The 16,311-nt window shown below is 48.0% G+C and overlaps 1 protein-coding gene and 1 long non-coding RNA gene across 13 annotated transcripts in view; one reads left to right on the top strand and one right to left on the bottom strand.

The window, feature by feature from the left end:
- ABLIM1 (actin binding LIM protein 1) overlaps nucleotides 1-16,311 on the bottom strand; it is a 187,168-nt gene that overhangs the window by 121,977 nt on the left and 48,880 nt on the right. The window contains exon 1 of one of the 12 annotated variants that reach the window (XM_014546349.1): nucleotides 16,101-16,300. The exons of the other annotated variants lie outside the window; for them this stretch is intronic. Within the exon in view, the coding sequence (XP_014401835.1) occupies nucleotides 16,101-16,116 (16 nt within the window). The 5' untranslated portion in view covers nucleotides 16,117-16,300. Of the gene's footprint in view, nucleotides 1-16,100; nucleotides 16,301-16,311 lie in introns of those variants that run through there. 12 annotated transcript variants of the gene reach the window in all.
- On the top strand, nucleotides 515-11,412 carry LOC106727525. Its single transcript, XR_001363751.1, has 3 exons — nucleotides 515-525; nucleotides 6,806-6,812; nucleotides 11,390-11,412. It is a non-coding gene; the product is annotated as an uncharacterized LOC106727525 (long non-coding RNA).

Below are 16,311 nucleotides of genomic sequence, written 5' to 3'. Positions count from 1 at the left end.
CTATTTCCCTTGAGAACTCAGACAATATGGCTAAGCACGTCACAGATAAGTGTGAGAGTGAAGGAGTAATTCACAAGACCATCCTCTTCAGAAAGAATGCTGAGCCCAGTGGTTCTCTTGATTATAAGGGACAATGCATTTCTGAATAAGAACAACGGCAGTGCCGTTTCTCTTGACACTTGAGTTTTTTATAGCGAAGCGGGCAAGCCATGCTGAGTAATGATGAGGGAAGGAAAATATCATTTCACTTCTTGGCTCTTCCCTGTGTCTGAACGAAGGTGCCAGTGCGATTGCTGGCACCAGCCGCAAAGGTCAGAATTGGGATCAGCATCTGCATTTTGCAAGCAGTTCCCTTTGGAAATATATATGACACTGCAAAGTCCTCCCTGCCCAGAGATGACCTCTGTTCTCACCCGAGATAGCAGAGACTCTATCATGTTCACTTGCCTTTCTTCCCAGCACCCGTCAACCTGGGCAGACGCATATCAGAACCCACCCGTGAAGAAATGGGCTGGCCCGGCTGGCGTGACGCAGTGGTTGAGCGTCGACTTATGAATCTGGAGGTCACAGTTTGATTCCCGGTCGGAGCACATGCCCAGGTTGCGGGCTCGATCCCCAGTTGGGGGGGCATGCAGGAGGCCGACGATCGATGATTCTTTCTCATCATTGATGTGTCTCTCTCTCTCTCTCTCTCTCCCTCTCCCTTCCTCTCTGAAATCAATAAAAAAGGAAGGGAAAAAAAAGAAGAAATGGGCTATTCTCATTAGGGAATGACAGAATCCAAAGACCAAAAGAGACGTAGTGTTTATTTCACCCCAACTCAAATCAGTATAGACAAAAGAATCTCTCCTCTCTCCTTCTTAAAGATTAATAAGGAGGTTCATTTTACATAACAGCCTTTGGCAGTTTGGTTAATACCAAAAGTATGTTCCTTGGCTCAAATCTTCATTTCTGAAATCTGCTGAGTCAGTTGCAATGTAGGGATGACATTAATTCCACACTCCTCCTATTTGCCAGCTGGCTTCTGTTGCTCATTTCAACTTGATCGCTCCATCTTTCAGAGCCTGGGTGGTCCCTACGTTTTCTACTGGTAGGGAAAACGGGGAGCAAAGAGCTTACATTTCTTCCCCAAAGTTTCCAGGGAGTTATTGGCAGAGACACACTTCCCAGCTCTTCGCACTGTACCTAGTAGTCAATGATTTACCCTGCAACTCGGGCAGACCCGGTTAAAGCCTTCCATGCCTCATCAATTCGTTGCTAAAATAAGAGCAGTACAATGAAAAACCAAAAGCATGGCCGCACACTTTCTGAAAAATAAGGAGATACATAGGAAGGGCCAAGAGCCTCTTTGCCTGAAAAGGTAGAGCCATCCCCCCACTGCACACGGTCCAATTTGGAGGGATTCTGTGTCCTCGGGGAAGAGAGCCTGCTGCAAGGCTGAGAAGTTTCATACTGTCTCTTCCAGCACAGGAACCAAAGTTCCATTTGGGGTGCATCACTGTTGAAATGCCTATTTGGTGAGGAGACTGGGGGATTCAGACCATTAAGGAAATCCCAGTAACCTTCGGTGTCCCCAAGCAGAGACGATTACAGGTTGTAAGAGGAAGGCCATAAAAATTAGGCAGAGCCCTTCCTTCTGATCTGGAACCAGCCTCGTCTTGCCCAGGCTACCTCCACCAGGGAGCTGGACCATCAGAAGCAGAACTCTGAGAATGCATATTTGAGATAAAAGTCTTCTTAGCAGGTGAGTATCCCAAACCTATGACAGCGTTCAGTGTGAGGTACAACTTGCCCCAGGTTATCTGAAATATTCAGAATCTCCCAGGTATCAAATTCCCCCTCCCAAGTGCCCTTCTCTCACCACTCCCCCAATCGGCCTTGGAAACCACACCCGAGCGAGGGGTGCTTGGTGGCTTTCAAAGCCCTTACTTCTGCATCATCTCATTTTACTCCCGCAAGAGCTCTACAAGGCAGGGAGAACAGGGACTGCCGATCCCATTTTACAACTGGACAAACTGAGACTCAGAGGAAGGAAGTGATTCACCCCAGGTGACACAGCCAAGAAAGAAAGAGTTGGCAGTCAACGAAGGTAGTGCTTGTCACACCCAATCTCCTAATCAATGACGCTGGGAAACTTGCCATCATCCTTGATTCCACCCTCTTCTTCATCTCCCACTCAATTTTGTCTACTCTCACATCTCTTAGTCATCCCTTCTCTCTCCGCATGAATCCAGCCTCAATCCCGTTTTCTCAGATTGCTGAGTTTCCTACTCCCATGGCCCCTTCTTCTCCAATTCAACGTGTAAAGCACACTCCACACCCCTCACCCCCGACCCCTGAAGTGTGGGCTGCGCTTGGTGACTTCTTTCCAAAGAGGATGGTATGGGAAGGGGGGGAAAGGTAACTACACTGGACAAGGCTGAAAAACACTACCTCCGCCAGGTGATCAAGGTCAATTCCAGCAGCAACAGTCGCCAAAGAGGATGGTATGGGAAGGGGGGGAAAGGTAACTTTACACTGGACAAGGCTGACAAACACTACCTCCGCCAGGTGATCAAGGTCAATTCCAACAGCAACAGTCATGTTGACAGTATGTGCCTTTGACATGATGTCATGAAAACTGGCTCTTTGCCTCTGTGATCTTTCTCCCAAAATAATCCATAGTCCTAGTCTAATCATGACAAAATTCCCCAAGTGGGGAACATTTGACAAAAACTGGATCGGTATTCTTCAAAATTGTCAAGATCATCATCAAAACAAGGAGAGAAGTCCTCTTGTCACTTTTTTTAAAAGACTGTCATTAAGCAGAAACCAACCTCACCAGCGGAATATCATTTTGTGATTGCAAACCCAGACCAATCCTAACCAGAAATCGTCCCGCAGGCCAGGAAGGGCCCTCTTCATGGCAGGTCCGGTTTCCTTGCCGTCTCGCCCTTCCCGTAAATTGCTGCCGCCTGGAACGAATTCCTTTAAGACGTGAAGTGTTATTTCCCATCTGCTTATTTACTGGCAGGTGCTGCCTTTGGGACTGTGAGGCAGCTGAGTGTCCCCGCTTCCGCGCTGGGGGATGAGAATGCAGTCAGTACATTGCACTTGGTTTCCTTCTGTGCGGGATGAGACTTTCCTGAGGAAACCCCCTGCGCGGTGCCTCAGAGCACGGGCTCTGGAGTCAGACTATTTCACTGTGGGATCCTGAACAAGGTACTGGACTCAGGCTTGGTGTCCTCCTCTGCATACAGGAATAAGACTGCACCCCCTAAGGCATCTGTGAGGATTATCTGTGATTGTGGGTATAAATGAGTTAGCACAGTGCATGGAACATAATAAGTGTTCAACAAATTGTGCCTTCTATTGATTTCAGAGAGGAAGGGAACGGGAGAGAGAGAGATACATCAATGATGAGAGAGAATCATTGACTGGCTGCCTCCTGCTCGGCTCCTACTCGGGATCCAGCCTGCCACCCAGGCATGTGCTCTGACTGGAATCGAACCGTGACCTCCTGGGTCAGAGATTGACACTCAACCACTGAACCATGGCAGCCGAACTGAAGACTGAGTCTTATTCTCCTGGGAGCCTACGTTTCAGGGAGACTGCTACGTTATCTAGAATATTTTCTATTACACCATTTAGGTGTAAACACATCCCAGAGATGTGTTCTCCCCACTCCTCCTGCTTCTCTCTGCCTCCTACTACCTTTCTTTGTGCTATAATGGCACTAGTTTGGGGCCTAGGAAACAACAACAAAAAAAAAACCTCAAAGCTTAAATAAATGCAGAGTGCTTAATTTGCAGTTTACCTACAAAGCCCATTTCCTGCTGTGGCAAGTGGTAGTTCCTTGAAGCTACACACTGTTTCCCTGTCATTAGTTGTCCAACACGCTTCTTCTCTGTAATTGGCTCCCACGACCTCATTTTCCCATACATGTTCGTTTGCTCATCAGAATTAGTCCTTGGCACAAAGCACGGGGTTGCCTTGGTGCAAACACTCCCAGCAGGCGGGCAGCAGGCGGCCTCGCTCACAGCGTCCCTGCCACTGGCGTCTGTCCGCTTGTAAGATGTCCTGAGGCTCGGTTTGCCTTTTCTGAGACAACGTACTAGGTCCCTGCCATTCCTCTACACGTAAGAGACGCTGTCGGCAATCGGTCAGCTGGGCTCCTGGTATAGAAATAGCCCAGGCTCAACTCCAGTTCATCTCATTCTGCCCAGGCAAAGAGGTGCTAGGATTATAATAATTGGGACCGAAATTTCTGCCTGGTAAAACACATGACGCATTGGCCCTGAGGTGTTACACCTGCCTCTTCTATAAGCAAGTGAATCTTAGAAAGGGATTTAAAACCAGTGCCGTGCCTTCTACTCCTCCTCCTCCTGAAAGACTGACTCCCTGGCCACACCTCGAGACTGGCATGACTCAGTCTAAGGAAAGGCAGGGAGAACACCCTTCTTGACCCCTCCTAGCCTTTCTCTGACCCCGCTTACTAACTGGACTTTGGAGTACAGTCACGTGCATCGAGTCCCACCTCTCCTCCAGGACAGTCGTTACAAAGGATCTTGGACTAGGAGGTAGGAGACCAGATAGATTCCTGGTCTAGACTTCCCTGCCCGGTGCCTCCACCTCCCGGAGACGGTAAAGAGGCTAAGAATGCAGGTCCTCCTGCACAGGGTGGAGACAACGTGAGGTCATCTCCTCACGGGAGTCCCCCTGGCACCAGCCTGGCACACAGATGCCCGTGTCAGCTGAATGTCAGCAGACTGTCACCAACCTGGGTGAGCGGGAATTTCTGCAGGATAACAAAAATCCCTTCTGAAATTTGATAGTGCTTTGTAAGGTCACCCAGGGATCTCAAATTGTCCCTGCACAGCACTTCCATGTAGGAATGGATCACGTCAAACAATTGGGCAGTGGCTTCGGTCTGAACCCTGCTGGCAGGACGCCACATCTTTAAGGACTGCTCAGGAGTCACTTCTGTCCTGATTTGAGAGTGGGAGGGACTGTGGTCCCAGTGGAGCCATTTAGGGGAATGCAAGTCATTAAGAGAGAGGATCACCGCCTATTAGGGTCCTGAGACAGGATTTAGCGTAGGCACGGTGCCACCATAGCCTTCTCCTCCTAATTCCTACTAACACGTGATCCTCCCCACGGAGGTATATATTTGTTTTTTGCCAGCATTTCTCCACCCTGACAAGTGTCCTCATTATCATTTCATCTCTACTGCTCTCTTGGGAAAGAGCCCATTAAAAGGCAAAAAAAAATTTTTTTTTGAATGATACCATCAGACCCAGTTCATGTCTCACGTGGAATTTTTCACAAACACAACTTGCCTAGAGCTACGTCAACACCAGAGATTCACCAGAAACAGAGGAACAGAACCTGCCCCTAAGTCACTGATCCCTCACCAAGCGGGATGTTAGGCGGGGTTTAGGGGACAGTTAGGAAGAAGGCAGGAGTCTGCATCTTCAAACAGCGTGGGCTTTGGACTCATTTGTTCAATCCCTTGGCCACACAGGATCCAGAATGGTCTTTTAAGGACATAACTGCCCCCCTAGGCAGTTGTGTTCAACTTTTGGTATTTTTTTCGGTCTTCTCACTGTGTTTCCTGACACTGTGCATTCAATTCAGCCATTACCTATTAACACTCCTACTAACATGCACTGTTCCATTAACTGTGGTCTGTTGACGCTGAGAATGTAATTATTGTTCCAGTTCATCCTGAGGATACAGGCCCTTTTTTGTACAACTTTTCTATTCTTCCCCTAGATTTAATCATTTTCTTTTCTCCCACTTGCCGAGTTTCTGAGGAGCAATCTGTGATTTTCTTGTAGACCTACCAATAATTCTTTCCAATGCTCAAACTCATGAGATAACGTGTCAAACCTCCCCCACCCCTCCTGGAGAGAAAAGTGGGTGTCCTCAGTACTGTTTTCACTGGAGAAAAGGACTGAATCTCACACAGGTTAAGAGCTTGGCTCTATGTCCTCTGGGAAGCTGCAGAGGCGTGATTCAGCTGATTCCAACCCCAGCTAGCTGGAAGCTCAGCGCCTCTGGGTAAGAAGGCGCAGGCTATGGGCTGCACAACTCATCACGGAGTGCTGCTCCCCTACATGAGGTGCCCTGGAGGGAGACAACCCACAGGCCCTGTAAAAAGGGGACTTCCCAGCTTGTCTGCAAACACCGCCCCTGGTCATCTTGAACCATACTGGTCTCCCACCCCAATAGCAGTGCATCGCCTACTCTCTGTCCTAGCGAGCTGCTGTTCTCTGTCTGGCCTGCTTGATTCATGTTTAGTAACTGGCTTCCTGGCCCCCTTATTATGCCAAACCACCACATTAGTGCGGCCTCCCTGTGGTCCCGTGGTTTTCATGGTTGGCATGGCCCTTCCCTAGGGATCTTTCCATCATGGTGGCACCTTCCAATGGGGAGAAGCCACTCTGGGGCTCTTGTTTAAAAAGTCCAGGCTCGTTCTGAGTCCTGCTGCATGTTGCAGGGATGCGACAGCAGACGGGCCCTGAACCCAAAGAATGGCCATGGCTCTCCTCTTGCACCGGAGGCTCGCTATGACGACTCACCTCTGACATTCCCAGGGAGGGGTGGTCTCTCTCCAAAGCCCCTACATGATATTTCTGGAAATGCTCTGATATGTCAAAAATGGATGCTATAAGCTCACGATGCTTAACAGATGGAGGTGAAGAGCTACTGCACTAATGATGGGAGAGGTGGTACATGACAGACTGTCCAAGCCCTGAACGTGTCCCTCTCTCCCTGGTGCAGAAGCAAGGGGACCAGGTGAGCATGGTGTCCAGAAGAGGAGACGCAGAGTCACAGGGAAAAGTTCTTCTAAATGAAAAAGCAGTTCCGGAAATATCACACTTGGAACTCAGGAGGCCTGACTGGGGGTTCCCTCAGGACTTTCTGCGGAACGTCAACCAAGAGCATTTTACTCTGAATTTAGCAGTGAGGTCAGGTCCTAATTGTATCCAGCACACAAAGAGACGACACCAAATTCTGGCCAACTCTTACGATAAAGTCATCAATAAAAGATTTTGAAATTATTTTGTTAAACTTTTCCAGTTGCAAGTGAAGAAACCCAACCAAACGTACCTATTAAGCACTATTATAAGAGTGTCCAGGGTGGAAACATGGTTACCCAGCAAAGTACCTTATTCTGTTTCCACCCAATAAGACGTTAGTGTAGATGTTCTAAACCAATGGTTTTCAAACTTCGGGTCTTGACCCACTGAAACATGAACTCGGATCAATGAATCATGACCAGCATATTTTAAAAATAGAAGGGAACAGAAAATAGCAGAGAGTAAAGGTAAGTGCTGTTTCCTGTGACATTTACGTTAGCCATTTATACGCATGTGTGCACCAGTCATGAATTCCCTTGTGTGAAAACGCATTGCTCACTGTGGCTAGGTTTGGTGAGTGCTATGTTAAGCTCCAGACCACAATCTGGAAGCCTTTTGGTTGAATCCTGCCCACAGACATGTTTTGTTTGGCCTGCACCAAGATTTTTTTGAAGAGAAAGTTGAATCATTTGCCAACATTTAAACATCTGGAGATTGACATAATAATCCCTATTTCTAGTAGCTCTTAAAAATGGGAAGGTCTGGCTGGGCCGGAGTGGCTCAGTGGTTGAGTATCGACCTATGAACCAGGAGGTCACAATTGATTTCAGGTGAGGGCACATGCCCGGGTTGCAGGCTGGATCCCCAGTAGGAGTCATGCAGAAGGCAATCGATCAATGATTCTCTCTCATCATTGATGTTTCTATTTCTCTCACTCACCCTTCCTCTCTGAAATCAGTAAAAATATCTTTTTTTTTAAAAAAAAAGGAAGATCTGGCCAGGTGGCTATGTCCCTCTGTGGGTCCGAGATGGAATGACACAGTGGCTCTCCCTTTAGAGAAGGCCATGCTGTCCAGTGTGCCCCAATTTCAGGTCACCTGCCAAGTCCTTGGAAGCATCTGTATATACAACCTCCAGTTCTAACCATCCTCAACTCATCCTGACCCTCTGGCTACCCTTCCTTATGACCATTGCTGTGCTAAGTGACCAACGGTAGCTCCTGCCAAACCCAGCTGGCTACACTTCCCCAGGCAGAAGTTGTGCTTCATTGCTTCTGCTTTGCCTATTTGACCACCTTCCTAGAATTTTCTCTTTACTTGTTGCACACCTATTCGTCCTTCAAAACCCAGCCTGCCATGAGCTTGAAGCAGAATTCATCACTCCCTGCACTTACTTTAATAGTCCTCTGCACCAGAATTACTGAGGTATCTGTCTCCCTCACTAGAATGTGAGTGCTTTCAGGTCCAGAAGCATATTTTATTTGTTGATATATCTACATTGCTGATCTCTTATTAGGTTCGGAATAAACATTATATAAAGATAACCATCTCCCTCACCCACACACAGCAAAAATTCACTTATTAGTTCATTTCACATTCGTTGAGCATATACTGTAGAGCAGACAGTGTGTTATGGACATAGGTTGAATCAAACACCATCATTAACCACAAGAAACTCATAGAGCCTCTCAAAGCTGATCTGAATGCTCCCTGTTCTATAAAGTCCCTCCCTTTTTATTCCTTGAAACACTAACTCTTCATTTGAATCCTCACTGAATATTGTTTATACCCCCTTTATTGCTTCTATTTGATTCTCAATCAGCATTCCTTCCTTCCGACACTGGCTGATTCATTAACCTAATGGAGGGAGAAAGTTTTCAGTGTATCAGGTTATCCTGAGAATATCTTGCAGAGAGTAGACCTTAGTCTACTGTGATGTGATCTGCGGTGTGAGCAAGGAGACCGTTGCAAGGGTTTGCTGTTTCAGGCTGGGACCTTTACACATGCTAGTCATGTTTTCCAGGTGAGCAGGAATGGCATAACCGGACTCTAGTCCAACTGTTCCCACTGTTGGCCTACAGATGCTATTCCTCAATGGCTGTCCAGACTGGGGTCCCACATAATAAATGTGGGCACATAGATAGCAGTCCCATAGACACTCATCTGGCCCACTGTCATTTACAGGACTCTCTATGGACCTGGGAAGCCAGAGCCCCTGCCATTTTTCTGAAGATACACAGGCCTCTCTCCCATTTCTCAGCAGACTCTCTGGGGTGGAATAACCTTGCTATATTTTTCTACCATTCTCTGTTTTTCTATTTTTTTAAAAAACTTCTCCCTCTATAATTTCAAACAATGAACAAGAACAGAAAGAATATAGACAGCTGGAATATAGACTGGATATAATGGTAATAGGAAAACACTCCAAACTTTAATAATATATTTTAGCTCCTCTTCAAAGACTAAAGACACAGTTGTGTGAGCCAAGATATCTACTATCTTTGATCAAAGGTGTCCAGTGGACTCTGAACCCCAGTAAAAATGCTCACCCAACTCTTCAAGAATTAGGAACGGTGCACCCCTGTGCCGTGTCCCAGCCAAGTTGAGCCCTAACTCATTCCCAGGTAATGGTGCCTTATAACTTCCTCCCACACCCACTCTGCCCACCCTCTGCACACCACATACAATGGTGTCTCAGCTGCTCGGATCCCACAGATCTGTTTTATTATGAACCATAGCCTCGTTCTAGACTGCAGGAGACTCGGAGTGAGAAGGATGCCCTTTGCCTTCTCTTTCCCTCTGTGCATTGTACGCAAGAAAAAGTGAGCAAAGGGAATGGAGAGGCTGCTTATATAAATGTCCTCCCTTATCTGCCTGGAGGGCTGACTGTTTTACCCAGAGAAGCCATGGATTATGTAGACAATGTCCAAGTGTGGTCCCTGGACCAGAAGCATCTGCATCACCTGGGATGGCTTGAAATGCAGAACCCCAGACCCCTCCACAGACCTACTGAATCAGAAACTGGGAGCAGGGCTCAGAAATCCACGTTTTCACAAGCCCTCCACGTGGTTCTGCTGCCTGCTAACGTTTGAGAACCACTTCCCTGGATAACAACTTCCCTGGAAGTATGAAGAAAGCCAACATCCTCATGGTTAAGTCTAAGTAGTCAAACAAGCCAGCCTGTTTGATTGCAATGGGACACAGCAACTCACCCCTGGTGTCCTCCGGGGCACATTGGACCATAATAGCATTCATCATGTCAGTGTGAACACAAATACAATGTTTCAGAGAAAAGAGGTCATGCATACAAATATTCATCCTCCCTCTGGTCATCAAACTTGCCCTTGAATACACAGCTCCTGCCAGTGTGGGATAAACATGCCCCTCGGTATGAGTCACCATCAGACCAACACACCATGAAATAGGAAGCTGGGCTGGTTTCTACTGTGGTGTGCCCAGATCAGGCTCAACCACAAAGGGAAGAAATCCTGCACCACTCACCCATCATTGACCCTTCTGGCTCTCTAACGCTGCCTCAGGAACACACTCAGCATTTTGACTTTGGCAGACAAGAGCCGAACAATATCAGGACCCTCCTTCACGCCCTCCAGGGCTGTGAAAAAGATGACATAGAGCGGCCCCCTCCTCAAAGTGAATCAGATGCCAAGACCTCCCACTTGGTAGGGTGAGTCTCCTGTAGGATATTTTCTCTGCAACAATTTGGAAAAGTTGATTTGTTGTTCTTTAAAAGAGGGTCTCTGTGATGCAGCACAGACTGTCTCATCCTTCCTGGTCACCGGACCAGGTCATTGGAGAGGTAAGAGGCAGGGAGGGCCGCCTCCCAAAGTCCGGGAGTAGCTGACAATGAACAGGACTGGCCAACCCCCAGCTCAGATTTCCGCTGTCTCCATGCTCTTGAGTTCACTCCTCAACAAAAATTGCTCGCAAGAGTTCTGGGGAAATGTTAAGTCAATGTGCTCCTCCTCTCAGATTTACTGACAGTCAACCTCACCTCTGACTGTGGAAATGAAGTCTTTCTTTCTTTCTGGATAAACGTTTTGTAGACATCAATTCCTAAGTGGCAGAGGGCATTTGTTATGACTTTTTTTTTTTAATGTGAAGTTCTTTCCCTTCCCCTTGGAAATCTCATCACCCAGGCAGCCCTTCTGTAGAGAATATAAGCTGGGCGGAACCCTACTTCTGGTGAGAGCAGCACGTTCATTTATAAAACAGTAAGAGTGATCTACGCCTGGATTTTTTTCTCCAGTAGAATATAATGATAAAAACTGGAGCTCCCCTCCCTCCAAAGATGTAAAGCTCACCCAGAGTAGTGGGCGGAAGTCACCACCGATCCAGACAATTTATCCTGAAGCTTGCAGCATCATTGTCTCCTTTAGTCAATAGCTTCTCTTGAGACCTTACTTAGAAATGTCCTCATCATCAGTGTCCCCTTGAAAAGCTCAGGGCTTTTCAATTAAAGATAAAGAACCTAGAAGATTCCAGGAGCAAGTAGGGGTGGGGCATTAAGCTCAACCTGGGAAGCAGTGTTGGAAAACTGAACCCAGGAGTGGCTACTATACACTAAAGAGGGGGCCTGGAATGTGACTGAGGCATATGAGGAGCGATTACACCACACAGACAGACCTATTGTTCTCAGACTTCTCTGAGGATGGAAGAGAAATGGGTTTCGCTGGCCTTGGGCGGTGTGCAGGCACCTCAGTGGGTCGTGTCTGTGTGTGGGGGGTGTTTTGGGAGGAATGGAATTGGGGAAGGGGAATACCATTAGAAGCAGCAGCACTCCATTCCTCTAAAGGTGGCTTTACAAGACCACATATGAAGTCGACAGACACGTGAGGAGAGACAGAGCACTTTCTTAAGCCACACAGGTGACTGAGGTGTTGTTTAATTTCCCTGGTGTTTACTTAGGTGCACAGAGTAATTCTAGAAGAATGTGCAGAAGGGATGGGCCCTGGACAAGCATTATAGGGAAGCAGAGAGTTAGGTCTTTGTCAAACACAAAAGAAGAATATATATTTCTCAGGAGAGCAGGAGGGGCAGGGTGACTGAGGTTAGAGAGGGAAAATATTCACCATGATTATTCAAACAGGAAAAATGGGGGCGGGGGCAATAAGTACAATGAGCACAGGTCTGGGAGGCAGACAGGCCTGGTTGGGACGTCAGCTCTTCTACTTTCGAGCTAAGTGACCTCTGGAGGGTTTCTCACCTCCTTTGAGCCTCCTCTTCCTCATCTCTGAAACGAGAGGAATACAGCCCACCTTCATGGGCTAAACATCAAAGACAATGTATGTAAAGCTCTCAGCACTGAGGCTTCCACACAGCATGTAGTCAAGAGCCAGCAGGTTTAAAAATAACATTAAAAATAAAATGACATTGGGGTAGATAGGCAAGGGGAGGAGGTCATTGAAGAAGTTGGGAAGACGCCTCAACAATTAGCAGGAAGCCTTGAACTTTACCCTTGTCACTCAGTTAGGTTTTTGAGCTGGAAATATGATGACATCAATGTTCTAAGAGGATTACTTTGGTGCCAGTCTGTGGGACACATTTGAGACACAGTACACCGCTGTTCTCAGAAGCTGCCAAGAAACAAGATTGCTGTGTGTGTGTGTGTGTGTGTGTGTGTATGTGTGTGTGTGTGTGTGTATGTATGTGTGTGTGTGTGTATATGTGTGTGTGTGTGTGTGTGTGTGTGTGTGTGTGTGTATCCCACGCACCTGAGTATCAGGTGGACAGTGAACATGTCTTCTTTGAAGGTGGACTGGAATGAGTTTCACTGGGTCCCACTCTACCCTAAAAGCAAGTTGGACCATCCAATAGTTGCAGGAAGCTTTCAGGAAACAAAACAAACAAACAATGATGACCTGTCTCCCTGGCTGCTCAATTCTTATTCTCTCACGTGGCTTAAAAGCCATAAGCATCCTTATCATTTAAATTAGACGAGTGTTTACATAACTTGATCTCTAGTATTTGTTTATTCTTGTTTTCTCTAACAAAGAGATAATGAATCCCTTTGTGTATATTTCTCAAACTTGCACTGGAACACAGGCAAGCTAGACAATGACAGCTTTTTAGTGAGAACAGAGGGCCTCTGGAGTTTAGGTTGATGAGAGTGTATTCAGGGAGACAGATATTGACTGATAAACCCACAAAAATCTCTCCTGCTTCTTTGTTACAGGATCCAGCAAAGACAGGATGCCCTTGAACACATCAGAGAAACAACCATTTCATCAAGATTCCCGGATCAATAGGTGTCTGCAACTGGAAGTGAATGGGCGCCTGGTTAGGAGCACAGAAGATGACGAGGGTCAAAGTATGCCAGCAAATGTCATTCCACACTGGCCGAGGTGGGATCCACCAATGCCAACCCCCAAACTGACAGATACATGGAAACTTTATCCAGGAGAGAAAGCAATGGCACGAAGCAGAGTGAGTGAGACCACCTCTAACTGGTGAGCACTCCAGGGACCCAGGTCAGACCTTCAGAAGGCCTTCCATGCTCCCAGGATGGATGCTGCCATCATCTGAGCTTGCTCAAGGGTGACCGGGTCAGCTCCAGGAGGAAGGAGCCAGGCTTTCCTGGAGCAAGAAGAAATGGAGAGGACTGGAAAGATCTTAGAATCGAGAAGACACGGGTTCTAGTCCAGCTCAGAGAACGGCCAACCTGCTCCAGCTGTTTGAGGATCTGCGATGGGGCAGACACTAAGTTACACACTGGATGTTAAAGATGGGCACACGGTGTTGCCTCTATGAGGCGCACTGCCTAGTGGTGGAGCCGGTGGACATCCCCACACCTGGTACGCGCAGCCTCTGATGCACGTGCACCTTCACTGGAACATCACTTGTTCCCATTACCCCTGAGTGTCCTGAGCAATTTGTGTACCTTCTGAACCCCCGTTTTCTCACCTCTAGGATGGATGCCTGTGCTACCTGCTCCCCTGTGCCCTCTCACTTTAAAAGCTATGATGAGCCTGGCTGGTGTGGCTCAGTTTGAGAGTCGACCTAAGAACCAGGAGGTCATGGTTCGATTCCCAGTCAGGGCACATGCCCAGGTTGTGGGCTCGATCACCAGTGTGGGGTGTGCAGGAGGCAGCCGATCAATGATTCTCTCTCATCATTGATGTTTCTTTCTTTCTTTCTCTCTCTCTCTTTCTTCACCTCTGAAATCAATAAAAAATAAAAGCTATGATGAAACTCCTTTCTTTCCATGGCAGCTCTTACAGACCTGCCCCCAAACCCCTGCCCTCCTCTGCTGTTGGCTGAGGTCGGTGCGATCAGAGGGCTGGGAGGCAGCAGCGTGGCCTGGCACAGACCTCGAAATAAAAAAGGCCCAGCCTTTAATCAGTGGCTGAGAAAATATTAGTATGTGACCTCTCGGTGGCCCGCTCAGTGTTCCAGTTAGAAAGAGGCTCCTGAGTTGTAGAGCAAAAGCGAGCCCAGGCAATCTGAGAGCTGAGAGGTCTGCGATGGCTTCGAAAAAGAGTTGCTATTTGGGGACTACAGATCCACCACACGCATCCCATCCAGAGAGTCTGGGCTCCACGGCCCCACGGGGACGCAATGAAAAGTGGCTTTTGCAATCCTCTTTCCCGTCACTCATAAGTGACTCCCATTGGAAAAAGAAACTCAAGTCCATTAGCAATAAAGAGGTCAGGACCAGCTCGCTCTAGGTGGGTGGGAGGTAAAAACGAGGGGGGAGGGGTAGCCCTGACCTTCACTAAATGTCAACATCTGTATGTGTCGCTCTGAGGGCTCCTGGAAGCATCTCAAAAAGACAGGAAAGATAATTAGAAGCACTTTTATATGCACCAAATCATTTCACTCAAGTGCCAGGTACTCAGTGGACGACCGAAGCTAAAGCCAGTGATTGGGAAAGATACGCGGGAGCAGGCGGGATGGAGCAGAACCATGTTCCCTTTGTCCTAAGGTGTCAGCTCTGTTAGCTGTCAGGATCCTGTTCTTCGCCCACCCGTATAATGAACCCGACCTGAGTTCCAGCAGCAAGGATCGATCTGAGTTCAGCCTGTTCACTTCAAAGTCAGTCCATGTAGGGGCTTTAAGAGAACGTGGATAGAGATAAGTCTTTGAAATGGTTCAAGACAGCCCTAAAGGAGCAGGCGTCCGTGTGGATGGAGACAGTTATGTCCCACACTAACAAAATGTGGCGGAAGACAACCAAGCTTAGTAAGAGCAAAATTAAGGGATGGATCCTCATATTATAAAATCACATGGGGAAGGTCCCTAAGACATTATGAAGAGGAAAAACTTAAGTCTCAGAGCAATGATCACAAAAGAATCCCATTTTTTATACTTCTATCATCTATCTATCTATCTATCTATCTATCTCCCGTCTAGAAAGATACACATATTAACCATCTTTCCTCTAGGAGGAGACGGAATGGAGGCTGACAGGGTAGGGGTGAGGAGGTTTCACTTTTCACTCTCTATTCTCCTGGAACACATTTCACTTTCTCAACAGAAGCTGTATTTATATCGTACGTGAATCATTAAAATCAAGCACGGCTGTGTTCTTTGCCCTTTCCTGGATAAACGAATAATTTAAACTGTAATTCACTCTGAAAGACTCCCCTTCCATGTCAGGACCACGCCCAGTGCGTAAGTACCGTGCACCTGTGAGGGCACCCCGCCCCCTCCCTTTTTACAGGCTCCTTGGGAGGTGATCCGGCTCTTTGCCACCTATGGCTGGTACCAACCACATCCTTTAAGATGTCTGGAGGAGTGATTAGGAACACAGCTGAAATGCCAGGTTATCAAACAACACACCGAAAACCTACAGAACAGCCCGCGGCTCCTTTCAGGCGGGGCCCACCAGGCTCCCGTGTGTCCCAAACACCACGAACCTGGGAGCAGGGACCTTTCATTGCACATCTTAATTAAGTCACTGATTTGGGTGGGGATAAGGCTAGGATGGGGGCAGGTTCGCAAGTCTCCAACACAACCCAAGACTCAAAATGCAATCACAATCCAAACAGGCACGTACCCAGGACCTCAGCTGTGCAACCCCCGCCCCAGAAATGGGAAGTGCTTCGGCCGCCGTGGCTACAGGAAAGGTTCTCAAGGGCGTCTCGGTCCAGGGAAAGCCAGGCTTCCCAAGACACACACACGCCCTCGCACCAAGAACATGTCTGCCCGGCTTCCCATTGATCATCGTCCATTAGGTGGCCGAGCCCTGCGGCACCAACTTCTGCAACCGCGCACCGCGATGGCGATTGATCATTACCTTTCTCCTTCACCATGGCAACCCGGTCCCCCGGCGAGGCGAGGCGCGCAGCCCTGGAGAAAGAGGAATGAAGCCCGGCGGTGGAGCGCGCCCGGGGGAGGCAGGCAGGTCGGTCCGCAGCTGCAGAGGCTGCGAGGACGATAGCCGGGCATCCACTCGCCCAGCCTGGGACTTCTTTCTAAAATCCCCCCCCCAGCTCCGGGGCAGAGCC

Source organism: Myotis brandtii, unplaced genomic scaffold (assembly GCF_000412655.1).
Source record: "Myotis brandtii unplaced genomic scaffold, ASM41265v1 scaffold441, whole genome shotgun sequence".
NCBI lineage: Eukaryota > Metazoa > Chordata > Mammalia > Chiroptera > Vespertilionidae > Myotis > Myotis brandtii.
The sequence above is the reverse complement of the archived record's forward strand: the minus strand, read 5'-3'. Positions and strand labels throughout refer to the sequence as shown.